Genomic DNA, 27,005 nt, shown 5'->3' on the forward strand with positions numbered 1-27,005 from the left:
TCAAATGATATCCTTCAACATTAATAGCATATGTCTATGATTTCCATGTTCCTTGGCATCTTTGATAATGCTGTAAGTGAACAATCTCGACCTCATACCTTTACTGGTTCTAATTTTCAGAATTGAAAATATAAGACACACAAACTATACACTTTCACACTTGAACTTGATTCTGACACATGTACTGCTAATCCAAACCATTTAACAATGTTAACAATAATTAAAATACCTGCACAGGTAATTAATTGCATGGATTACCACCTTAAGAGTTGCATAGGAGGAAAAATTGAGCAATGTTACCAATTTCATTTCGAATAATCTGTACAGCCATATTTTTTACCTTTACCGGTATATTTCGGTATGTATGGGGTAACATTGGACAAGTAATGGTTTAGAGTGGCCCAACAACTGCTTTATTCAGTGTTGGACTCATCACTCATCTCTCTTGCACTTGGTTGGTTCAACATTACTTATGAGTAGGGCTAGGATTTTGATAACCTATAAATCATGAAAAAATGTCCTAAAAACAATGCATTTATGACCTAAAAGTCTATCAAAAATGCCCTTAAAATGCCCTAAAAATTGATCTTACATAATTGGCTTAGTAGGAAAAGAGGTTTTTGTACTACTTAATATTTAAACTAGTAATTAAATTAAATTTTACATAATTTTTTCTAAGTAGTACACTTTAATTAAATATTTTACCTTATATAGTTTCCATGTATGATCGTTCACCTCTGCTTCAGCATGTGGACGTGAGGTCAGCAGTCGGTTGGTCGGTCTTGGCCCTTCATGGGCTGTAGTGCCATGGATTTACTTTACTTTTAGTTTCTATGTAGTCTATCACAAGGCCACTCTTATCCTGAACTAGCAGGTATAGAGGAGTGTATATTGAAGGGGTGGTTGGATTGATCCATTGCACGGGGTGTACTACGTTAAAATGGCAATATTTGTGTAGAAAAACGATTAAAATATTATACAAAATAATGGGTATTAATGGACAAAATATATAAAGAAAATATCAAAGGAAATAAACATTACCTTACATTAATAATGGGGATTTACGGCCAAAATTAAATGAAAATGCCTAAAAAAATGACCGAATAAAACAAAAGATGCTCTTATGAGTTGAAACAGGCAAAAAATGCAAAAAAAATGTCCTAATAAATATGTCTTAAAACACTCAGTTTATTACATAACATATAAGTACTAAAGCAGCTATGTTCCTGGCTTACTAGATAAAAGATGCAATTTCATCAGAATCCTAGCCCTACTTATGAGGATGACAATAGTGATGACGATGTTGATGTTGAGGGAAATATCCTTAGTACAATTTCTTTATTAGGCTAAATAGGTAAATCCCACAGCCATAATATCCATTTGTCAATAAGTTTCATGTCTTCTCTGATAAGTTTCCAAAAATTCTTTGGGTAATGGAGAAATTGAGAATTTTTCCCAATTGTGGATGTTCCATTTTCCATTATAAATACAATAAATGTAAAGTTAGAAACTAAACACAAGACAAATGTTGTCTTTTTTTTCATGTCTGAGTAATGCTCAGTACAATATGATAAGAACGATTGTTCCTATAAGAATGATTGTTTCCTCGGTACAATATGATAAGAACAATTGTATCTTCTGACTTCATTGCATAAGTAAGAAAAAGAGAGAAAAAAAATAGTCTTTCAAAGGTATTGTGATCAAATTAATCCTGTATTGTCCTTCCGTATTTTGTTTCTGCTTTGCAACAAGTGTCACTGTTAATCTCCTGCCAAGTGTCCATGTATTCTAAAAACCCTTGGATTTAAAGGCAACATAATGTGAAAGCACTGTGTTATCATCTGCTCCAGAAAACATAGTGGTAGTGTTTGATTTTGAGAAATTGAATATCTGCTTTAGATACTTTATTCCCCTTTGATGGAGTCTTTTCTTCTTTCTTGTATGACCTTGTAATTTTGTGTCATCGTACTACGATTTATGACGAAATTTCGACCACATGCATGTAGTGCAATTCGTTTTTGTGTTCTCTTTTTTCTCTCGCTTAATTTGGAGAGCATTACAGTCAGAAAAATTCAAGCAGCTCTTGAATTCTGGAGACTTATCTCAAGGCCAAAAGTCTCGAGACTTTTCGCCCATTCACAAGGAGATTTGCCTGAGGGTTTAGGTTTGTACAGACTTAACTGCATGTATGGAGCCGTTAACTGTCAATATTAGGTTGTGATAATTTTTCTTTCACCTAGCACATTTTTTTACAACAGGTTACCGAGCAAATGTAATGAGAAACCATGTTGTTTTAAGATCTGCATTGCAGATAAAATTTCTTAAATACGTTATTATTCATTTTGTAAGGTAAATTAATTTCTTAATATTCACTAATCCAAATTAGTATCTATGAAAGTTAGTTTATGTAATGTTTCTGTCGTGTTTTTCTGAGCTTATATTGACTCTGTTTGTTTGCTCGTCAGTCTGCTTATTCGAAAGAATGAACTCTATATTCTTTGGCGGAATTTATACAATTGCACAAACTTAAGCACTTACTTTTTTCTTTTTTTTTCAAGTTAGTCTGTTACTTCTCGTCATGAAAGGTGTACCTTAATTAAAACATACGGAGTCAAATGGATGAACTCTATGGTTATTTGCCAGTGAATTTATCATCACCTCTCCATAGCTGTTCAGTACCTACATTCATACTCCCAATGTGTGAAAGTGGTGAAATTATAAATTTCTGAGATAGGAATTTTATGGACTCATTCAAATGACGATACTTTTTAGGTTTATACATCATTAAAGAAGATATTTTTATTTGAAAAATACTAACTTACATTTTGAAGTTATGTTCAAAGGAAAAGTTGTTTTTCATCTTTATATTATACATGAAAAACTTGACAGACAGGCAATTAAAATTTTTTTGTTCTGAGATTAAGTTGCAGTTGCACTGTGTGTTATATGGTAGTGAAATTTTATAGGATGATTAAAATTATTTTTTTAATATACCATTTTTTTCCTAATTAGGAAACAGTGAAATGGTTACACACCTGCACCAAGAATACAAACAATATTGCAATTCAAATACCCCTCATTTCTTATGTGAGCATGTATGGACCTCAGTTCTGTTGTTGGTACAATTGTATTGAACATGATTGATTTTATTTTCTTAATAACTTACATTATTTATACTAACAGTTGACAAATTAAAGAAATACTACATTTTAACATAATTCTGTATAAAAATTTGATTAATGTGATGTCTAAGAAATATCTGATTTTGAAACAGCACAATGAATATCATTGTGTAATAGAAATTGCAATGTTTAAAGTAATTGCAAGACTTATTTGAAGCAGACATATTTATGTGGCTGTCATTAGTGGAAAAGAATAAATTGAATAGATTAGTCACAAAAATATGACTTGTTAAATCACAAGTTTCGTAAGCCTATGCTAAGGAATAGTTTTATCATAAGATGTAAAGGCCCAACCCAAATACATATAGAAAACCTATTGGTTCCCTAATCGGAGGTTGTCTCTCTTGTCGTCAGGTTATGTGGCGGGAGACGAGTATCGTTGCGAGCCGTGTGGGAAAAATCTGACCTCTCTTCAGAGGTTACGACGCCATGTTCAGAATGTTCATACCCATCCAACTAAGACACCTGTATGCAACATTTGTAACAAGGTTTATAGTACGCTGAACAGTCTTCGGAATCACAAGAGCATATATCATAGAGCAAACAAATACCAGAGAATTGATACCAGTACAGCATTTCAGCCACAAGATTTTGAGAGAAAACATCAATAAAGAACAAAAGAGTTATTTGTTAGAAATTGCACAAATATTCTCAGTTATGGAAAATTATGTTGATGAAAACTCTTGCATGAAGTAAATGTATCTGTGGTGACATCAGTAATCAGATCATACTTCATGGGACAATTAAATGACAGATCCAGAGCTTCTAGTGGAAGTTGCAGTCATCAACTTTTGTGTGCTGAAAAGACTTCGTCTATAACAAGAGAACAGCAGTGAAATTCAACATAATGGAAGGATCACAAATTGACAACATACTGATTTGCCAGACCAGGATTCATCAACATAAAGACACTCAGTCATACATCAGCCCATTAATCTTCATGATTTTACTGAGATTTATGACATTGTTCCTTTTAAATCTGAAATCACAAGAAGATATTGTGCTATAATGAAGGGAATGAAAACAAATTCTTATAGTGGTCAATGATGGTAGAGCTTCACAATATCTTTCCCACAAGAAACATTGTCAGATATTAATTCTGATAATTTATTCGTTTCCTATTTTGTGATACTTTATGATATAGTAGGCTTTTCAACCCTTTTATCCAGAAGATAAAGCTATTGAAACATAAACGTAACACTTTGATATAGTATTGAGAATAATACATTGAAATTTATCTTTGTTTCATGCTTTCATGGCTTGAAACATATTTATAACAGACAGTGTTATATATGTATCAGTATGCTGCTTATTTTATTTGATGGGAATTCATATATATATGCATGAAAGAGCTCTCTAGGAAAATTCTATTTCCAAGACTAGAATGATGCTTTTAATAGATGTACATACATATGTGGGACAATACAAAAAAGTATCACTGTTGTGTCTACATCTGATTTAGTAAGCAATACATTTTCATAGTTCTTCCCTCCCTTTTCCAATAATCTCTCTATAGTTTCAGGAATGTTTTAAACCCATAGGTGGCTGTGTATATTTTAATATTTAGATTTATATTCATTAGTGATAATTTATGGCTTTAAGTATTGGAAATAGAACAGAAGAATAATTCATATTACTGATAAAAAATTGAGCAGTGTAACAATGTTATTTTGACCTTTCATCATTTGAAAATGCAAATTGTAATTGAAATTATGTAATATTTACATTTATATGTAGTTAAGAATATTTGCTATCTGTAGCATGAATTTCATACGTTTATACAAAAGAGTGTATAAGTTATTGCATAATAAATAGCATATATTCAAATAGTAGTCTCACATAATTTGCTGACATGTGTGGGAAGTTATTCCCTGGAATTTATAATGGTATCAATTTGGTTTCTTCCATTACCAAAATATAGTATTAAGAAAGAAGAAAAATAACATGACTATTTGGTTCGTAACTTCATGAATTTTAGTTTTACTATAAAATATTACATACAGAAGTCACTGGAAATAAATAAAGCAAATATTTATACATCATGACAGTGTTTTAGAAAACAAATTTATATGCATGAAAACAAGCTTTCATTCATGACACTGCATATGCTTTTGAATATTAATGAAGTTCATTTCATTGGTCATATAAACTTATACAAAACACGGTGTATTCATGTAGGTTGGACCATGAAACTAAACAAAAACCTATCATATGAACAAAAAAATTACAAAAATAAATCAACAATAAAAATTATTCATTTCTAAGCTGAAAATCGTTCATCATAGTTTTCCTTGCTGAAAGGGAAAGAACAAAAGTCCTAATGATAGTTATGAAGACAGAAAGAGGAATCAACATGGGGTGTATGATTTATTTTAAAAACAATATAAATTAGATAAAAAAATACAACAGTTTTCGAAAATCGTGCAAAAATTCAGTGAAACAGTATACTGAATAAATAATAATCTGGAAGACCAAAGGCTCTTTGTTATTTAACGATGCTGTATCAAGTGCTAGGTTATTTATTGTCAAAAAGGTGATAGTGAAATGGTATTGACGAGATGAGGCCAAGGATTCGTCATGGAATTACCTGACATTGGCCTTGCAGTTGGGGAAAACCTCAAGAAATCCCAACCAGGTAATCAGCCCAAGTGGGAATTGAACCCATCCCTGAGCACACCTGTGAATCAGCAGGAAAATGCCACTCACGCCTAAGTTAGGCCAGTAGCACCAAAGATTTCCAGAGGAGAAAATGCTATGATGATATCCATCCAGAATATGTGTATAAATTTCAACACAGGTGATATTTGAATACAGTGTTAATTGTGTATTGGTATTGGGAGTTGTTAAAACTCGAGAAATGGCATCCATGCAAAATTCGACTTTTGCAAGAATTAAGTGAAGATGATTTTGACAGAAGGAATGATTTGCTTCCTGGAAAATGGATTGGAAGTGGAGGATACATTAGTTGTTAAAAAATGTTATGTTTTATTTAACGACGCTTGCAACTGCAGAGGTTATATCAGCGTCGCCGGATGTGCCGGAATTTTGTCCCGCAGGAGTTCTTTTACATGCCAGTAAATCTACTGACATGAGCCTGTCGCATTTAAGCACACTTAAATGCCATCGACCTGGCCCGGGATCGAACCCGCAACCTTGGGCATAGAAGGCCAGCGCTATACCAACTCGCCAACTAGGTCGACAGGATACATTAGTGGCCAGTTAGATCACCTCACCTCAACCAGCTGAATTTCTTCCTGTGGGGTGCTTGGAGTCAAGGATGTGTATCTGGATAAACCAAAAAAACGTTGAAGATCTGAAGGAAGGAATTAGAGATGAGTTGTAATGGATTAGTCCTATGATTATGAGGAAGACAATGGACATTTTTCATGATAGGTTATCTATGAATAGTTTTTATTTCGAAAATTTTTTGTAATGATTGCAATTTATGTGACAGTTTTATTAGTAATATTGTTAAGTAGATACTTAAAGAATATGCATGTAAAAATTCAGAACTTTTTCGATTTAAAATGGACACAGTCTGGCAAAATTTAACGCAGATTTCAAATACGAAAAAATTTGTATAATGTGTCAAAAAAATTCTGTACACCCTGTATAACTACCTGAATAATTTTCTTTTCCAGAACACTGGCATAATATTATTTTATTTCCGAAATACTTTCGTATATAATATTTTATGGTAAGACTAAAAGTTATAAAGTTACGAGTGATATTCTGTATTTTGTTTACACAAACATACGTATATGCTGTACACTCTTGGAATATGCTTAGTTTGCTAGTTTATAATAATAATAATAATAATAATAATAATAATAATAAATAATAATTTCTATTTAGGAGTATTGCACAGTACAATGGTTTTCCTTCACCCTTAGCTAGCCTATATAATTTTGCTGTGCCATAATTGTCTCCGGATCTTCCTCCATTAAGGCATGGTAATGTACATTATATCCTGTACCACATCTTTTATCTATTTCTCTCTGGGTCTTCTCTTCTTTTCTCCTTTGTTTGTCAATTTAAAATATCCGTAATTATTCTCTCATTTGGCACTTATCATCTTAGCCTTCGTCTATTTTTTAAAATCTTCTTCTTTACATCCACACTTTTATTTCCCTCATTATTTTGCACCTTGTCTTTTATTTCCTAGCTGTTCTTCTCCAGTAATCCAATTCAATAGTAATTTGTTTGCTTGCCATATATTGATTGTCCGAGTTTCTGAGCTGTAGCTACATTAACACACTGAAAAAGGGCCTGAGAAATGAATTTTTTATTTTATTTTATGAAGAATGTTTTTATTCCATAATACAGAATTTAACATTCCAGTTACTTCTTTTCCATTATTTATTCTTTTCTCTATTTGTTGTGTACTTGTGCTGCTACTTTCTATAGTTTCAGACCCTTCAAATCGAATGCTACATATTCTGTTTTAAAATATATTTATTTTTCCACTAGTTTTCTTACCATTTATGAAGTATCATCTGCATTAATAATTGATCATTACTTACTTACAAATGGCTTTTAAGAAATCCGGAGGTTCATTTCCATCCTCACATAAGCTCACCATCGGTCCCTATCCTGAGCAAGATTAATCCAGTCTCTACCATCATATCCCACCTCCCTCAAATCCATTTTTATATTATTCTCCCATCTACGTCTCGGTCTTCCCAAAGGTCTTTTCCCCTCCGGTCTCTCAACTAACACACTATATGCATTTCTGATTCGTCCATATATGCTACAGTCCACACCTGTGGAGTAACGGTCAGTGCATCTGGCCGCGAAACCAGGTGGCCCGGGTTCGATTCCCGGTCGAGGCAAGTTACCTGGTTGAGGTTTTTTCCGGGGTTTTGCCTCAACCCAATATGAGCAAATGCTGGGTAACTTTCGGTGCTGGACCCCGGACTCATTTCACCAGCATTATCACCATCTCATTCAGACGCTAAATAACTGAAGATGTTGATAAAGCGTCTAAAATAACCTACATGCTACATGTCTTGCCCATCTCAAACATCTGGATTTAATATTCCTAATTATGTTAGGTGAAGAATACAATGCATGCAGTTCTGTGTTGTGTAACTTTCTGCATTCTTCTGTAACTTCATCCCTCTTACCCCCAAATATTTTCCTAAGCACCTTATTCTCGAATATCCTTAATCTCTGTTCCTCTCTCAAAGTGAGAATCCAAGTTTCACAACCATACAGAACAACTTGTAATATAACTGTTGTATAAATTCTAATTTTCAGCTTTTTTTGAGAGCAGACTAGATGACAAAAGCTTCTCAACCGAATAATAACAGGCATTTCCCATATTTATTCTGCGTTTAATTTCCTCCAGAGTGTCATTTATATTTGTTACTGTTGCTCCAAGACATTTGAACTTTTCCACCTTTTCAACGGATAAATTTTCAACTTTTATATTTTCATTTCGTACTATGTTCTGATCACGAGACATAATCATATACTTTGTCTTTCCGGGATTTAACTTGATCATTAATAAAGAATAAATTATGGAGATAAAAATCTTCGTCAGTATGAAATTCCATCCAATGGCATTTCCTGGACCAATTTCTAAGAATCATATCTTATATATTTTTAAAAATTCTGAAAACACACAGCATTCTTGAATGAGTCTTTCTGAGGTAGTATAAAAAAACTTCTTTAAATGTTGTTCTACTTCGACTTGGAATCTATTCTTTGAATATATTGACTTCGGAATATTTATAACGTCACTTACAGATGTTTGCTTTATTGCCTTCTATAATAATGGTCTTGGAACACTATTTCAGTGCCAATAAGCACCATTCCTATTGTTTGAGATTTTTTCCTTGGTAATATCCCTAAAATTTGCCTCAGTGTGAAGATATTAGTTGTGCATGAGCTCCTTACTCTGAATTCGCACTGTTCTTCTAAGTTACTAAATTCCTTTTCTAAACAGATTTATATTACTCTGATGATGATAATAATAATAATAATAATACTTATTATAAAAATCGGATATTAATATTGCCTTAATTCTTTCAGTTATGCTAAACTCATGGATCTTAATACTTGACTCAAAATAGAATTTGTAAAATACCATTAGAATTTCACATGTTATGATTTTCCAACACAAGTATTATTTTGAAGTTATACTAATTTGCTGGATTGACAGTAGATGTTTCTATAGTCTACAGTGTAACTATGCACATTTCAGTGATGTTCATAGATGTCACTAGAAATATATAATGATCATAATATTTAATAAAAGAAGTAGTTTTGTATTGTTTCTACTTAAATATGTTCTTTTAGCAATTAGATAAGCATATCTGTTGAATTGCTTTCTTAATCGGATATTAATATTGCCTTAATTCTTTCAGTTATGCTAAACTCATGGATCTTAATACTTGACTCAAAATAGGATTTGTAAAATACCATTAGAATTTCACATGTTATGATTTTCCAACACAAGTATTATTTTGAAGTTATACTAATTTGCTGGATTGACAGTAGATGTTTCTATAGTCTACAGTGTAACTATGCACATTTCAGTGATGTTCATAGATGTCACTAGAAATATATAATGATCATAATATTTAATAAAAGAAGTAGTTTTGTATTGTTTCTACTTAAATATGTTCTTTTAGCAATTAGATAAGCATATCTGTTGAATTGCTTTCTTAATCGGATATTAATATTGCCTTAATTCTTTCAGTTATGCTAAACTCATGGATCTTAATACTTGACTCAAAATAGGATTTGTAAAATACCATTAGAATTTCACATGTTATGATTTTCCAACACAAGTATTATTTTGAAGTTATACTAATTTGCTGGATTGACAGTAGATGTTTCTATAGTCTACAGTGTAACTATGCACATTTCAGTGATGTTCATAGATGTCACTAGAAATATATAATGATCATAATATTTAATAAAAGAAGTAGTTTTGTATTGTTTCTACTTAAATATGTTCTTTTAGCAATTAGATAAGCATATCTGTTGAATTGCTTTCAAGAAAGCAATTCAAATTTTTCTTAAGTTAATTTTTGTATTTGCCAAGAGCCTGCCACATGAATAAAGGATCAAATTTTAAAATGACGTGGTTGAATTATGATTTCCTCTGAATAATTTAATTATCCTTGCATTTCTCATTCTATTGACTGTCATATCATTCATCACTAGGGCTCGAAAGTTGATGACCTAAAAATCGCAGAAAAATGACCTTAAATTTCTGAAAATATGAGATTAAAATAAAAAAAAAGACCATGATTTTAATAGTAAAATACAAACAAAATAATAGTATTATCCCATCTGTGGAAAAGACATTCTCACCAAACTCAGTCACCAACTGTCACAAAAAACTTTCTCTGCTTCGTTCTTCTTTCGGCATTTTTACATCTTCACTTGTGCAATGCAATATGCTGACTGTGGGCACTGTGGCTGCAGTATTTGTTTTGTTGCGTTGAATAAAGGAAAGCATGTAATACAAGTGAGCAAGAGTCAAGGCAGATGCAAAGGAAAATTCTTGTAAGACGAAATCAAATTGCATAGTAATTAAATTAATCTGCAGTATCTTGAATATAGACTACAAGTATACCGTAAAAAAATATCCGTTCATAAGCAGAAAGGGACAAAAATGCAACAAAAAGTAGAACATTTCCTAAGAAATTACCAATAGACAATAAAAGACTGAAAAATGCAAAAATATGCAAAATAAAAGTAGGCTATATTAGTTCGTGTTGAAGTGAAACAAGTTTGTATTGCATCTTGCATTGTCTATGATTCTCTGAAAAAAGATGATATATCATGAACTTCCGAGCCCTATTCATCACCAAGTAACTTCTGTGATGTGGAGAGAACACTAAGTAAATATTTATTTTTTTATGTGTGTGAAAACTATGAAGGTAGGACAATGTTGACACACTTTGAGTTCAGCATTATGTGTCATAGAATAGTGTGTATTATGAACATTAAGAACAAGCTGCATTATGCACTACTTTATTTTCTAAATATTCCAATGCGAATTTTTAAAAAATAAATATACAAACATACATAACATTACTAGTTTCTGTTATCTATAAAACTAGTTTTTGTGAACCGATTGTTATATAAAGTTTCATAACCAAGAATAACATTATTGGGTCTAGATTTCAATCATGATCATTTTCTCATATCATCGGGGTAATGCAACTCCGCCTTTCTGATGTTCCAACCTCAAGTGGGTTATACCTAAGCCACTGCCAGGAGAGAAGATCAGAAATGTCGAAAGACAACCTGCTGGCATTGGTGGGGGGGGGGGAGATTGCAATACAGGGGAACTGTAAGTAATGTCATTCATTTCAGGGGGTTATTCTTTGAGATATTTTAAACAAAACAGTTTAATACAATTTTGCTTGTTTTTGCTTCCTTTTTCAGATGAAAATTGTTCTATATGAAACATTTTGTAGTATGTTTCGGGAAAACCATTGATTGAATTCCGAATATGTCAGTAAATTTAAGAGAACAGTGTATTATGAAAATATATTATTGAAAGAATTTTAGTTTTGCCCTTTTAATGTGCAGAAATTTGATCCAAATAAATGTACCTTTTCATTTTGCAAAGCAATTTTACAATGTTAGGCCTACATTTGTTCGGGTGAAATTTCTGCACATTTAAAGGACAAAACTAAAATTTTTTCAATCATTTATTATCATAACATACTACTCTCTTAAATTGACTGAGCATATTGGGAATGAAATCAATGGTTTTCCCGTAATATGCTGTGAAATGTTTCATGTAAAACAATTATTATCTTGAAAAGAAAGCAAAAATGAACAAAATTGTGTTAAACTTTTTTTTGTTTGAAATATTTCAAAGAGTAACCCTCTGAAATTAGTGACATTACTTACAGTTCACTGTATATATTTTTTTATCATTATTAAAGGAACAAGTCAGTTCTAAACAGTTGCAATTGTGGCACTGTGTTGCCAGCGCTACGGGTGGGATCAACAAGCAATAAGTTCTATGTGCTGCCAGTTCAGATAGAAAAAAAAGTCTTAAATGACAGTTTTCAGGAAATTTTGCCTTTAGTATTTGAATAGGTGTAAAGATGCGATTATAAATTAACGAACATAATTGCTCTCAAATTACTATAATAACATATTAGCACATAAACAGATAAACAAGATCGCATGCAATTCCATTTCTCACTTCACATCAGTAAAAATTCCTCACTGCATAATGTTCGCACCATTTGGTGGACTTGGTCATAAGGGATAGTTCTTTTTCTGTATTTTACAGTTTTTTTCTCCCCTTTTTTTAGGAGACAAAGAGTTTGAACTCATGATCTCATTATTAATGTAAAAATGAGGACACCACACCAATGGGACCCTACTAACTCCTAAGTAACATCTTACAGATATAAATACGCACAGTGAAACAAAGTTTTTCAGTTTCAGACAACTAAAATGAACTCAAAAGTTTAGTATGCTCCATGTTTTTATAGACCTACCTAATTTCTAAATTATTATGATCTGAGTATGCATACAGAAATAGACTACATAAAAACAATGAATTTCACCGTTCAGTCAATTTCAGATACACATGTTCCAATAGAGGGTAACTTCATTGGAATAATCCATTAATATTTCTCTGTTGATCTGATTTTCTTTGAAATGTCAGATGTTGGGTAACTTTCGGTGCTGGACCCCGGGATCATTTCACCAGCATTATCACCTTCATCTCATTCAGACGCTAAATAACCTAAGATGTTGATAAAGCGTCGTAAAATAAGCTACTAAAATTAAAAAAAAATTAAAATGTCAGCAATTTTTAGCAAGTATGAAGGAAATGCTACGTAACTAAAATGATGGAAGTTGTACTTTATTTGGCTAATCTTTTCACTAACTCCACAACAAGATGATTCATCTCGTAGACCACTGCATTTGAATTAAAGAAATGGCAAAATGCTCAGTGAGCATGGCAAAGAACTTACCTGAAAACTTGTCTGAACAATTTACATAGGCAAAAGTGTTGTCATTCTGAGCTCGTGAATAAAACAAAGCTGCTAGGTATGTTGAAAATCTTACCTTGCCTTTAAAAGGCAAGTATTTTAAAAAATTACATCCACAAGTTCAATTTCCTGACATTTGTATTGATTATGAAAATTCTTCCCGCGCAGGAATTGAAATCTTGAAAATGAGGAGGTGACGGGGAGAAAAGGAGGACTTACAGTAATTAAATTAAATTAAATTATGGTTTATTGAACGACGCTCGCAACTGCCGAGGTTATATCAGTTTCGCCGGTGTGCTGGAATTTTGTCCCGCAGGAGTTCTTTTACATGCCACTAAATCTAATGACATGAGCCTGTCACATTTAAGCACACTTAAATGCCATCGACCTGAGCCGGGGACTTACAGTAATCCATCATAAATAATTATCTTGTGTATAAATCTTCTTCAAAATTTAGGATTTCAAAATTTCATTTTTACATCCATATTGCCTTAATCACAAGTAGATTTTATAGTCAGAGGACACTTTAAGAATCAGTTTATTATTCTAGGAACTGGCTTAGTCATCATTTTCATTATGGTGTATGTTGCAGCTAAATTGCTACTACAGTAAAACCCCGATAAGACGCTGTTCAAGGGACCAGGTGTAAACCGCGTATTAGGCGGGTATACTAATTTTGACTTATATACAGTATCTGTTAGCATTTTTCTTTATTGAAATACATGATTCATGAAAGGTAATATAGTATTACTCCATTATGTAATTACTGTACTGTACGTCGAAGACATTTACAATATGTACTGTACTTAATTCTTTCTAAAAAAGAAAAGTCATTTATAGTTGTTTGCCGTGTGCGTGTTCTCCAAGTCCTCATGTTTACCACACTTCAGTTTCCTGCGATTACAACCTCCCGGCGACGTTGCAACTGTAGTGATTGAGTCGCGATTTTTTATTATCATTCTTAATGTCGATGATGGGATTCCTAATGGATCAGAGAGTTGTTTCTGAGTAAGAGTACTGTTCTCATCGTACTTTCGTAAGATTACCAATTTTTCCGACACAGAAAGCGCTTTTCGTTTAACACTCATTGTAATGACATTCACAGACATTTCAATACACTAAAGGACAATGGAAGTTTATTACGGCCGAGTGAGGAATGCTGTTTGAGAGAGAGGGTTAGCAAGAGGGTGAGGTATTGTAATTGTATGTAGGCTTTAGGCGCGCAGGTAAAGAGTCGAATAAGAGAGCGTAACAAGAGGGTGGGGTATACTAAGGTATGAAGTATAAAGGTTTAAATGTGCAGGTAAAGGGTCGAATACCAATGCTTTTCAGGTTAATGGCACCAGTGAGTTCAGTGACCAAGATGTTTCATTGCTGTTACAGTGCATTGCTGAAAATTACATCGAAAATATTCCACAAAAACAGCGTATTATGCGGGACTTGAGCGCAACAAACGGGGTATTTTATAAAGGCGTTATATATGAAATGTGCAGGGACCGGACAAAAAAAGTGTATTACACGGAATAGCTTAATAAGCGGGCACGTCTTATCGAGGTTTTACTGTAGTTTATTACTTTATTTAGAAAAAAAGAAACAATTGCCAATAATTGTTTGTCATGTAACATGAAATGTCACAATTGCTAGAATTTGAGGAACTTTGTTGCTGTATGGTTCATAAGTGTCATCTCAAGAATGCATCGATCCTCCTCCTCTGATGTTCTTCTGCATGCTCTTATGCTAGATCAGCCATGTCAATTGATGCCCATAGGCACAAGCGAGCGCTTTAGAGCTTAGTGTGCCCGCAGCTCTCTTCGGGAGATTAGACAAGAAATACTAAACGAACAGGCTAGTCTACTAATAGCGGTTAGTGGAAGCCACAGGCTAGGTGTGTGCAATGCGTACGTAAGTTACATGCAGTAATTAATTTAACCCAGAATGGGGATTTAGTTTTGAGTAAAAAAAAGTGGTGGGGAGAGAGAGTGCATTTCGAAACAGAAAATACTTTGAAATGTATTTGGGTTAAATGATTTTATAATAATTCGAAATATTTAATTTGTGTAGTATATTTCCCACCCAATTCAACTACTGAAATTTAAAATAACTTTTTTGAAAACTCATAAAAATTATACAATTTTTTCTGACAGTAAAATTTTGTTTTTGGGAGACTTTAACATACCTGAAATTACTAATGATCTCAGAGAGGATTGCTTAAAGCAAGAGAGGTAATGAAATTTATCAATTTATTCAATTTAAAATCTCATAACAAAATATCTAATATAAATAATAGAACTCTTGATCTCATAATAAGCAATATAGAATGTTTAGATGTTGAAGAAGAAATTCCGTCTTTAGTACAGAGAGATGTTAACCATCCTGCATTGTCTGTAACATTTAAATTAGTTAAATTAGTAATTTTGTCAGTCAGTCAATCTGGACAATAATTTTCATAAAGCTGACTTTGAGAAATTATATCGACTTCTACAACACTGTGACTGGGCAAATATTTATCTTTGTGAGGATGTTGATCTTGCTGTTCATATATTCTGTACCAAAATGTATTTTATTATTGATCGGTGTGTTCCCAGAACTGAACCATATAAAAAATAAGTATCTTTTATGGTTTAATAATAGTGGTATAAAAAGCATAAAACTAAAAGAAAAGTTTAGAAAGAAAGAACATATTTCGGAATATTATTTACTGATGTATGAATTTTATTGGAGTCTCACGAAAAATAGACAGTACAATTCTGTGGCCGGGAGGAAAAAGGTCTTAAGTAAAAATTTTATACTTTTCAGGAGAGCAGTGGAAAGATTGAAATTGGTGTCAATTATAGAGTTCTTTTAATTAAGAAGGTTTTCCTGGATATTATGTGTTTATATTTCTTCTAAAATAGGTAATGTTGCTCATTTAATAATTTTCTTGATTATTTCTAAAAATAGCCGCACTTAAGTCCTTTTAAGACTACAACCCAAACCGAGAAGAAGGGATTATTTAAACATAAGACTTTTTTCATGTCAAAATAAATGGAAATTGTAAATTATTAGGAGTGAAAAATAGGTCTCAAACAATATAGAACTGTTTACCTGGTGCTTAAAGTTTTAAAAGGAAAGGGCATCAGAATGTAATAAAATAGCTAAAATACGAGTTAGATCTTTTTAATAGGAGAGCATGGAAAGTAAACATGTGATGTTTGTAAGGAATAAAGTATTAAATTTTCATAATTCCTTTATTGTGTGTGTACTCGATTCAAAAAGTACTTAGGATATTTGGTAACACTCTATAAATCCAGTCAGGAGTCTTATTTGACTTTAACCCTTTTATCAGATTGTAGAGAATTGTTTCCGCTTTCAGAATAGATATAAAAATCTCATTTTCACAGAAAATTGACTTAAGACCTTTTTTCTCCCGGCCACAGAATTTTATTTGATTTTAATAATTTCTAGAATTTTGTTAAAAATAAAAAGAAAAACAACACAAATTACTTGCATTGTATGGAATATAATGGGGAAAAAATTGTCATTGTTGAATGAAATATGTGAAGATTTTATGAACCATTTTCAATCTGTTTATTCTTCAACTGAACCCACTTATGTGGACTGTGTGTGATGTATCAACTGATATAGTCTGCAGCAGGTTTCTACACGATTCACCTTGTCAACTCCTGGCCGTGTCCTAGCACCTGGCGCCCGCGAATGATTTCAAGTTCATAAAATGTGCTTGTTTTTGACATCGCTGTGCTAGATCTATGGGTGTGTGTGCTTTACAGATGTTAAACTGTTGAAGTATTGCATTCAACACATTCAGCCACATCCCTTACAGAAAGTTGAGTCTCATGTAAGCTGGTAATGCGACCTCTCAAATTTCGACTGTTGTTAATACAATGCTCTTTTCTGTTTTCTGGTAATGTATGAAGTAGAACACTTAATGTTCTCTCTCCAAATGTCAAGATCGTCTCACTGTACTCTTGTCTGCTGATAGTGGTGTATCTGCTACACACTACTAGCACCATGCTAATACTTGCAATTGTGAAGTTTCTGATCCATATAAAGCAGTATTGTTGGACCATCGGATCTGTACCCCTTCAGCGCTGTCGTCATTCTTGGAAAAATTAACACCTGTACTCATTCCATTCCACCCGCTTTCTTCCCACCACGTTAAACAGCAGGCCACGAACCTTGCCGAATAGGGATGTTGCCAAACTTTCGTCAAATGGTGTCATAAATAACTGGGCCTCCATGCTACAATATCATTTCTTTCAATCAAAATACATCTTGTATTTCTACATTTTTTAAACCTAAATCCCATGTCTCGAATCACTTTCCATAGCGTTTCTCTCCAACCGTGGAAATTATTGGTTCTCTCGCAACCTTCAGTAATTTCTTCAATGTCGGAACTTCTTTCTGCACAGTATAAAATTTTTGTATCTTTCTTCTTAAAATATACATCGGTTCATATCATCTACGAGAATTAAAGGTTCCCTTGATCTGTTCTTCCTTGGTGATTCTAGCTTTTCATCTCCTGCACAGACTCCGTCTCTCCTCATTTCCTTTATTAGGCACTCTGACCTGCCCATAACATGTTGTATTAGTATTAATTAAGTAAGTAATTTTAATACATAATCAATTGAAGTAAAATAAGCCTCACCAGTGATCGCAGCTGCTCTTTTCTTTGCCTTATTTATAGGAAAGAGATATTGACCTGTTTGTTTCTCTTCATCGCAAAATGCTATTACGTAGTTGCTTAATAATATTTCTTTCGCCACTCCTTGCTACAGTGTTCATGTTGAATTGACAACACTGGACTGCAAATGCTAATAAACTGTCCGGCAAGAAGGCTCAAAATTGTGAGTAGTGGGAGAGGGAAAGAGAGAGAGATAGGAATGCAGGGAGAGAAATGAATTACCGAGGCTGAGAAGGAATTAGGGTTCAGTTCTTATATCTTATGGGGGCACAGATCTGATGGTCCGACAATACTTTTAACATTAGAGTTAAACTTTAGTTTTTGTCTCCGTTTTTTTATCTGTTTGTTCATAAAACACTATTAAGATATGATAGCAGTCTTTTCATTCTGTATGCATTTTCCAAGTTGTACATAATTTCGTAATTGTAACACCTAAGAATTTATGACTTCGATCTGCGTTTTTGAAAGAAAGTGACCTTGGGAAACCATCACTTAACAATAGATTGTTACTAGAGCCTGGATTTTACGTATGTAAACGAAAATAAGAAATATGTAGCTAAAAATGGCAAAATATGTAGATAAATATGTAATAATAAATAAAAAAATATGTAATTTAAAATCTAAGCTATGTATTTTTGTACACTGATAAAAAAAATTACAGGTGATTATGTGATTCAACCTCATTTAATTATTCTTTGGAGACGCAATTAATAATTAAATGTTATTCCATATTTTCTGTGATCATTGATTGTCTCGTTAATGGCAACCTATACATAAGAATCACTAAGTTAAGCTCTAATCGTTTCCATTGTATCAGTGTAGCAGGAGTTAAATAATTTTTCCAGAGTGTTGATTCATCTGGAATATTGAAATTTCAGTATTTGCGTAGGAATGCTTGAAACTTTGGCGCTCCAAGTTTATGCCATGGTGTGTTTGCAGCAACCATTGTCATGCAAAATCTTTATTAAATTCCCTGGTAGAAGATGAATAAGGTTCCAGTACCAGTTGTTTAAGAAGAACTTGTTTTTTTGATGGAGCACGTTTTTTAATTTGTAACATGAAGGTTCAATTTTTAAATGTGTTTGTCACACACTTTGCACAGCATGATTTTGCCGTCACTAGTAAAGGCATCGTCAATTGGAATCCAGTCTTATAACTTGAATGTGACTGGAACCATAGCAGTAGACTAGCTAGCTGTATCTGTACTACCTGATGTCAGAATAAGCTTTTCAAGAAAGCTGAAAGAACTACTATTACCGTTACTTCTTAAGAGATACATAAAATGTTAGCATGGCGAAGGGATGTCCATTTTTCTTGACAGAATGTTATTATTTTCAATTATTAAATTATTTTTATGCATTAGAGACGAAGGAACAAGCTTTATAATGAATTTTAAAACATATAACTTGTGAGTTAAGTCAAGGAAAAATTGGTGAAAAAAAAAAGTATGCTTTCATCATCATCATCCAAATAATTATGAGGCCCAAGGCCTGTTACAGTCTCGGTGAGTCATTCTCAGTCCACCTTTTTTTGGATGGCCTAACGATCTCTTCCCTTGGGGACGGTATTGAAGCATGGCTTTTGGAAGTCTATTCTAATTCATTCATTGGACATATTTTTCCACTGCAGCTGGTACTTGTTTATAAACAGTGAGACTAGCTGTAATTGAAGTTCTTGCATGATATCCTCCTTTCTTTTGTGGTCCAAATGACTGTATCCTATATCTATGCTCTCATAAATTTAATTTCACAAGCCATTATTTTGCTGATATCCATACTTCTCATTGTTCATGCTTCACTTCTGTAACATAATACAGGTCTAGCTAAGGTTTTATACAAACATATTCTTGTGTGTCGCTGTACTTGGGAAGGCTTCATAATTTAGTTGATTATTCCCTTCCCATTGTTTTATTGTATTTGCAAACTTTAGAAGTTATATCTGTTTCACCAAAAAATGTTAAATTATAGCCAAGATACGTAAACTCATTTACTCTTTCTATTAATTTGTTTAAGGGGTTAGGTACAGCTTACAGCAGTAAAATTTTGGAAATATTCAACATTTTTTTCCTCCATTACTGTATCTTGTACAATAATGAAAATTGGAATGCGTAAAACACTGTCCTTCTGCTATATATATAAAAAAAATTTACGATTTAAATTTTTTTTTTTTTTTTTTTTTTTTTTCAAAATTCATTTCACTGTGCAGTGATAAAGCATTTCCCATATAACTCAAAACTATCCAACATTCTGTGATGAAAATTTTTGTGTGTATTTATGCATGTCATATCTACAATATGATGCAAGATCATTTCTCTACCTTTGATAGAATTGTCTGATAAAAAATAAATCATTTAAAAAATGGTCAAGTATCAGTACTTTCTTCTAACACAAAATAAAAAAAAAAATATTATTTATTAAGAAATGTAGTTGAAAGAGCATGATATTATAAACATGAGTTTCAGTAATAAAATAAAGGAGAGAGAACATGAAAAAGTTAACAAGTTTATAAATTATGAGGGAAACGCTTCATTACTGCACAGTGAACTGCCACCATTTTGAATTTAAAAAAAAATATATATATTTTTTAAATTGTAAAAATATTTTTTTCATATAGCAGAAGGGCAGTGTTTTACACACACCAATTTTCATTATTGTACAAGATACGGTGATGGAGGAAAAAAATGTTGAATATTTCGAAAAATTTTACTGCTGTAAGCTGTACCTAACCCCTTAAATAAATTTTGCTTGCAACCTGGTATTTTCCCGGGTATTTCAAAATATCCAATATCCTTCAAAATATGTAAATATGCAATATATGCCAAAATATTTATTATGCACAAAAATTTGTATCTTAAAACTTCGGAATAATGATCCCTTTGGTGAGATTCGCCAACATTTTAGCTCTTCTTATACCTGCATATATAGGAATAGAATATGCAGTTACATAAAATCTGGACTCTAAGTATTATTATTATTATTATTATTATTATTATTATTATTATCATTATTACTACTATCACCTTATACTTGACACTGTGTTTGACCTGAATGAGGTTATTGCTATTACCATACCAGTGTGTAAACGTTTTACAGTTTACCCTTCCATGTTATGAGAGTGCATTATGGTTTTTTTAAGAGTACTATGAGGAAGACATGTTTCGTTCATTATTTGATTCAGTTGAGAATGGTTTCAATGGGAATACCCGTAACATGCTGTTAAATCAGAAGATTTTGCAAGAACCATTGCAGTGATCAAAGAAGGAAGGTCTGATTGCTACATCACAGAAAGGCTTGAGTGTCAAATGGAAGCATCCACAGATCTGTTAGATGTGTTCAGAGTAAATCTACAATCCAGAAGATGACAGGTTCATAAGACTTCCGATGCTACCAAATTGACATATAATATCAATAAGATTAAAAATCAACTTTGGAAAACCCACCAAGCAGAAATGAAAGTGTGGATGATTGGGAGATGTCACCAGGAGTCAAACCTGCACTCAAAGACCTGCCACAGGACCTCTATTGTTACAGTATCATTGGATTGCACAGCTTGAATTTGCAAACCAACTGGACAGAGATCAACAGCTAATATCTTATCCACTAACAAGTCCAGGCTCACTCTACATTCTTCTGATGGATGGGAAAGAGTGTGGCCAGGAGAATGCTATTTTGCTTATACATTCTCTCTTCCAGAGTGTCTTTTAAAGAGGATCATGGTTTGGTCCAGTTGGTACACAGTTGTGCAATGTGGTGGTGACACAACAACATAGATTCTGAGCGTCCATCACATGGGTTTTAAAACCCATGAACTCTTCAGATCTAATGGTAAGCATGATAAAAGACGACCAAGGACATTTGTTACTGATACAGCAAATTCATTGCTTTTATTTTTGAAAACTGATCGTTCTTTGAAGTCATTGTTACAATGGTTGTCATCAGATCACAAGTTCATAGGCTCAAACGTGAAAAGATTGTATGTGAATGAGAGTCTCTAAGGAAAGTTTATAGGCCATTTCTTACTCACGTCAAATTTAACTTTGCTAATCATTATCACCCAACATTCTATTGTCACACAACTCTTATAGGTGCCCCACCTGTGGAATGGATTCCTTCTTACTTTCAGAGTAGTTCAATCTAGAATGGTCTTCATCAACCATATTGGAAGGTGTTAGTAAATCAACCAACGATATCTGAAAACTGATGAGTTTCTTATTGATATATTGAAAGTTATAGGAGTCAGTAACGATATTTGAAGATTATTGACTTCCTTATTGATATACAGTAGAACCTCTGTTGTCCGTGGTAATGAAAGGGGTGGGCTGAATGGTTAATCGAAAAAATCGGATAAACCATACCATAAAGGATTTTCGTAAATTTAGCGAATAATATTTACACTTTTGTAATTACCTTCGTGGTTTTGCTGGTGTTGCGTTTAACACTAGATAGCGGATCATATAGTAAGTTCACTAATTTAAGTCTGGTTATCAACGACGGGTTTTTAAGGACCAAGAAAACTTCTTGCAATGGCTGTCTGTGGAAAGATATCAGTGTTGGAGGTCTCGTGTTGTAGATTTACATACTTTCTACACTCTGATCTCGTATTCTGATGCAAGATGAGCCACGGTTTATCTTTCCCCAAAATGACTCAATTATTTTTCGATTTTTAGCACAATGAGTGTTTTTTTTGACACCCATAGAAAACATTTCATATAGAAGTTATACAGTACGACAATTCGAATAATAGACAATACTGTATACGGGAAAAGGCTTGTGATAACACACTCTACAAAAAACCTGCTAGTACAATGTACAGTATTTCATATATTTCTGCAGAAAAAAGCAAGAGAAAGAAAGACAGTTATTCCCCCAGTCGGTTAATAGGGTGACGAATAATCAGGGTTCTTCTGTATTGACAATGATAAAAGTCAGTATCTAAGATGAAAATTATTGCTAAATGGTTATGTTACACTTGGTTTGTTTTTCTGATAGTGCGTCTTCTAATAAGGAATAACAGAAGTGACATTGTTAATAATTTATTGAAAGAATTTTTTTATTTGAAATTTCATTTTCTTCTGAGTAAATAACAAATCTTATAAAATGTACATAAGAAATGAGTAGAAATATTTATATTTTTCTAACATCTAACTATATGTCAAAGAGAAAACGAGAAATTTGTGAAATTGTTGAAGAGAAATAATAAAATTGATTCACTGTGATTTGTGCAGCAGTAGGCAATAATAGTTCTTTTAATTAGTAGCTGTAATATGACTTTGTCCTGTGCCATGGCATCGTGGTCTAAGGCATCCTGCCTAGTACCTGTATTATGGAATGTGTGCTGGTTCGAATCCTCATGGAGGAACAAATTTTCTCATGAAATTTCGGCCAGTATATAGGACTGGTGTCCACCTAGTGTCGTGATGCACTTGGAGAGCTACGGAGGTAGCTAAATCTGGTTAAGAAAGCCAGCTATTATGGTTGGGGGGGATCATCATACTAACCACACGATACCTCCATTCTGGTTGGATGATGGTCCATCTCTGCTTCGACATGTGGATGTGAAGCCAGCAGCTGGCTGATTGGTGTGGGCCTTCAGACAAATAACTTTTAACTTGAATCTCCCTCCATATGTACGTTATCTTTAACGCCATATTTGTCTGAGTCAATTGTTGAATGCAGTTATAGCAAAACATTGTATAATACTTAACATTGTTTAGCAACACACGTAAGTTCTGCTCCACATTACATCTTTTAAAATCACATTTGCATATGATAATAATTTTTACTCTTAACACTCACTACTTAGTTTCTAAAGTAATTAATTATCTTTCTTCTCTTACGTTACAGAACATGTTTCCACCACACTTCAACAACCATACTTTATTATTTATTTATTTATTTATTTAACCTGGTAAAGATAAGGCCATCAGGCCTTCTCTTCCCCTCTACCAGGGAATTACAACTACAATATTAAGAATACAATTACAATTAATATTAAATTTACAAATACAATAAAAATCAAAGTACTAAAAGATTAACTGATTAATAAAAGCTAGACAGTTTATTGTAAAAGTTAAGAAGAGAGAAGCATTTCTTTTATTGATTAAGTAAAAATTAAACCTACTCTATGCAGTAAGAAAATACTTAATAAGCTTGCTTTTGAATGCTACTAAATTCCGATAGTCTCTGATGTCACTGGGTAGAGTATTCCACAAGCGCGAGAGCGAGATTGTGTATGATGATGAATATGATGATGTCTTATGTGTTGGTATGGCTAGTATGCAGCTATTTTGCGTGCGTGTGAAGAGATTATGATATGATGACAGGTAACTGAAACGGGAGGCAAGGTAGGTAGGTGTAGAAGTGTGAAGGACTTGGAAAAGGAGAACAAGAGAATGAAAATTTCTACGTTCGTTAAGACATAGCCAGTTTAGAGTTTGGAAGGATGGGGTAATGTGGTCAGCATGACGGACATCGCAGACGAAGCGAACACAAGAATTATGAACACGTTGTAATTTTTGCGACTGGTTGACATTGAGGTGGGTCAGTAGAAAATCACAATAATCGAAGTGGGGCATTACTAGTGTTTCCACTAGTATTTTCGTGAGTGATAGCGGAAGGAATTTTCGAATGTTTAAGGAATGTAGTATGGAAAGCACTTTTTTGGTAATATGAGTTACGTGGTTATTCCAGTTTAAATGCTTATCAAAGTAAACTCCAAGGTTTTTAACACAGGAAGCAAAAGGGATTATTGTGTCATTTAACTTGACTGGAATAGCAGGAGTAATATTGCATAATAAACGTTGATGTCCCACTAGGATTGCTTGTGATTTTCTTGCATTGAGAGTCAAACCAAACTTTCTGGCCCATGCAGACCCATACTTTATTAGCTTATCTACACACAATGTAAACTTATGTAACATATTTGTCATTAAGCTTTTCTTTGGCGACATCCTAACTCACAAACTGAATATTTAATGTATTGATACTAAGTCATGTACATTCATTATGTTTCACGTGAACAGTGACGCATATTCTAATATTTAATGGTTTTGTATTCCTAATTAATTTTAACTTATCTCACAAGTTCACAATTTTATATGTTTCATCACACATTGTACACATTTATTAACTCAGTGTTGTTTATGCTCTTTGAACTTGTCTTTTAATATGTTTTTATGATACTTTAAGATGACTATTTGGAGCACTTTCTATTTTTACGTTCATGCATATAATTTCTTATGCTACCTGATGATGTCAGATAAGGCGAAATTACTTGTAGCCACTACTTGTTTTTACATGCTATTCACTTATTGAATGATTCATAATTCATAATAAGTAGACAGTCAAATGAAGGTTCTTTTTGTCATAATTTATTTCTTCTTAAAGAGTTCAAATGTATAATTTAATTAAAAAATATCTGAAGCTGTTTTAAAATATTTTACTTAGTGTAGAGTTAAATGAAATATGTTTCCAAATTTAAGTTAGATAATTGTTACCAAACAACTTTTATTTAAAACAGTTTTAATATGACTCCAGGGATTTACAAGATTCCATGCGAGTGTGGCGAAGTATACATAGGGCAGACTGGCCGCACAATAGAAGACAGAATCAAAGAACATAAGAGGAACCTGAGGCTGTATTACCCGGAAAAATCTGCAGTGGCGCAACACAGCATAGAAAAGGAGCATAAAATACTGTTTGACCACACCAAGGTCATTAACAAATCAAGCCACTACTGGGATCGTACAATCAAGGAGGCCATAGAGATCAAGCTGGAGAAAACCAACTTTAACAGAGACAGTGGACTCCAGCTCAGTCAGGCATGGACCCCGGCCTTAGACCAACTCAGGCCCTCTTACAATCAAGGTCATGAAGATCACGGACCGAGGACGGCAACCGATTCCAACCGGCGGAACAGGGCTCGCCGCCCGCCAAACTTCACGCAGTAATCCCGGGAGGGGCGGAGCTTACGAGCGATGACAATTCCCGGCCCCGGATTGGCCGATCCGCCAACCAATCCCGTTTCACCTGAGACAGCCACATCTATATAACCTTTCGACTTTCTGTTCGGACATCACTTCCCTGAAGATGGCTGCAGAGATAGCAGTCGAAAGCTTGGAGCATTCCAAAATCTTAACTCGGCTGATATCCCGCGAAAACATATTAGCGAACCAACGCCGAGAAAGCCTCAAATCATACAGTTTTAATATGAGTCCAAAAACAAGTTGTGCATGCGTGACTCTGTGTGTGTGTGTGTGTGTGTGTGTGTGTGTGTGTGTGTGTGTGTGTGTGTGTGTGTGTGTGTGTGTGTGTGTGTGTGTGTGTGTGTGTGTGTGTGTGTGTGTGTGTGTGTGTGTGTGTGTGTGTGTGTGTGTGTGTGTGTGTGTGTGTGTGTGTGTGTGTGTGTGTGTGTGTGTGTGTGTGTGTGTGTGTGTGTGTGTGTGTGTGTGTGTGTGTGTGTGTGTGTGTGTGTGTGTGTGTGTGTGTGTGTGTGTGTGTGTGTGTGTGTGTGTGTGTGTGTGTGTGTGTGTGTGTGTGTGTGTGTGTGTGTGTGTGTGTGTGTGTGTGTGTGTGTGTGTGTGTGTGTGTGTGTGTGTGTGTGTGTGTGTGTGTGTGTGTGTGTGTGTGTGTGTGTGTGTGTGTGTGTGTGTGTGTGTGTGTGTGTGTGTGTGTGTGTGTGTGTGTGTGTGTGTGTGTGTGTGTGTGTGTGTGTGTGTGTGTGTGTGTGTGTGTGTGTGTGTGTGTGTGTGTGTGTGTGTGTGTGTGTGTGTGTGTGTGTGTGTGTGTGTGTGTGTGTGTGTGTGTGTGTGTGTGTGTGTGTGTGTGTGTGTGTGTGTGTGTGTGTGTGTGTGTGTGTGTGTGTGTGTGTGTGTGTGTGTGTGTGTGTGTGTGTGTGTGTGTGTGTGTGTGTGTGTGTGTGTGTGTGTGTGTGTGTGTGTGTGTGTGTGTGTGTGTGTGTGTGTGTGTGTGTGTGTGTGTGTGTGTGTGTGTGTGTGTGTGTGTGTGTGTGTGTGTGTGTGTGTGTGTGTGTGTGTGTGTGTGTGTGTGTGTGTGTGTGTGTGTGTGTGTGTGTGTGTGTGTGTGTGTGTGTGTGTGTGTGTGTGTGTGTGTGTGTGTGTGTGTGTGTGTGTGTGTGTGTGTGTGTGTGTGTGTGTGT

The 27,005-nt window shown here is 33.9% G+C and overlaps 1 protein-coding gene across 9 annotated transcripts in view; it reads left to right on the forward strand.

Annotated features, from left to right (window-relative positions):
• The window catches only part of br (broad-complex core protein), a 263,269-nt gene that overhangs the window by 143,390 nt on the left and 92,874 nt on the right, over positions 1 to 27,005 (forward strand). Inside the window, exon 6 of one of the 9 annotated variants that reach the window (XM_069843016.1) lies at positions 3,537 to 9,493. The exons of the other annotated variants lie outside the window; for them this stretch is intronic. Within the exon in view, the coding sequence (XP_069699117.1) occupies positions 3,537 to 3,793 (257 nt within the window). The 3' untranslated portion in view covers positions 3,794 to 9,493. Of the gene's footprint in view, positions 1 to 3,536; positions 9,494 to 27,005 lie in introns of those variants that run through there. 9 annotated transcript variants of the gene reach the window in all.

The sequence above is a fragment of the Periplaneta americana genome, chromosome 13 (assembly GCF_040183065.1).
Source record: "Periplaneta americana isolate PAMFEO1 chromosome 13, P.americana_PAMFEO1_priV1, whole genome shotgun sequence".
In the NCBI taxonomy this organism is placed as follows: Eukaryota; Metazoa; Arthropoda; class Insecta; order Blattodea; family Blattidae; genus Periplaneta; species Periplaneta americana.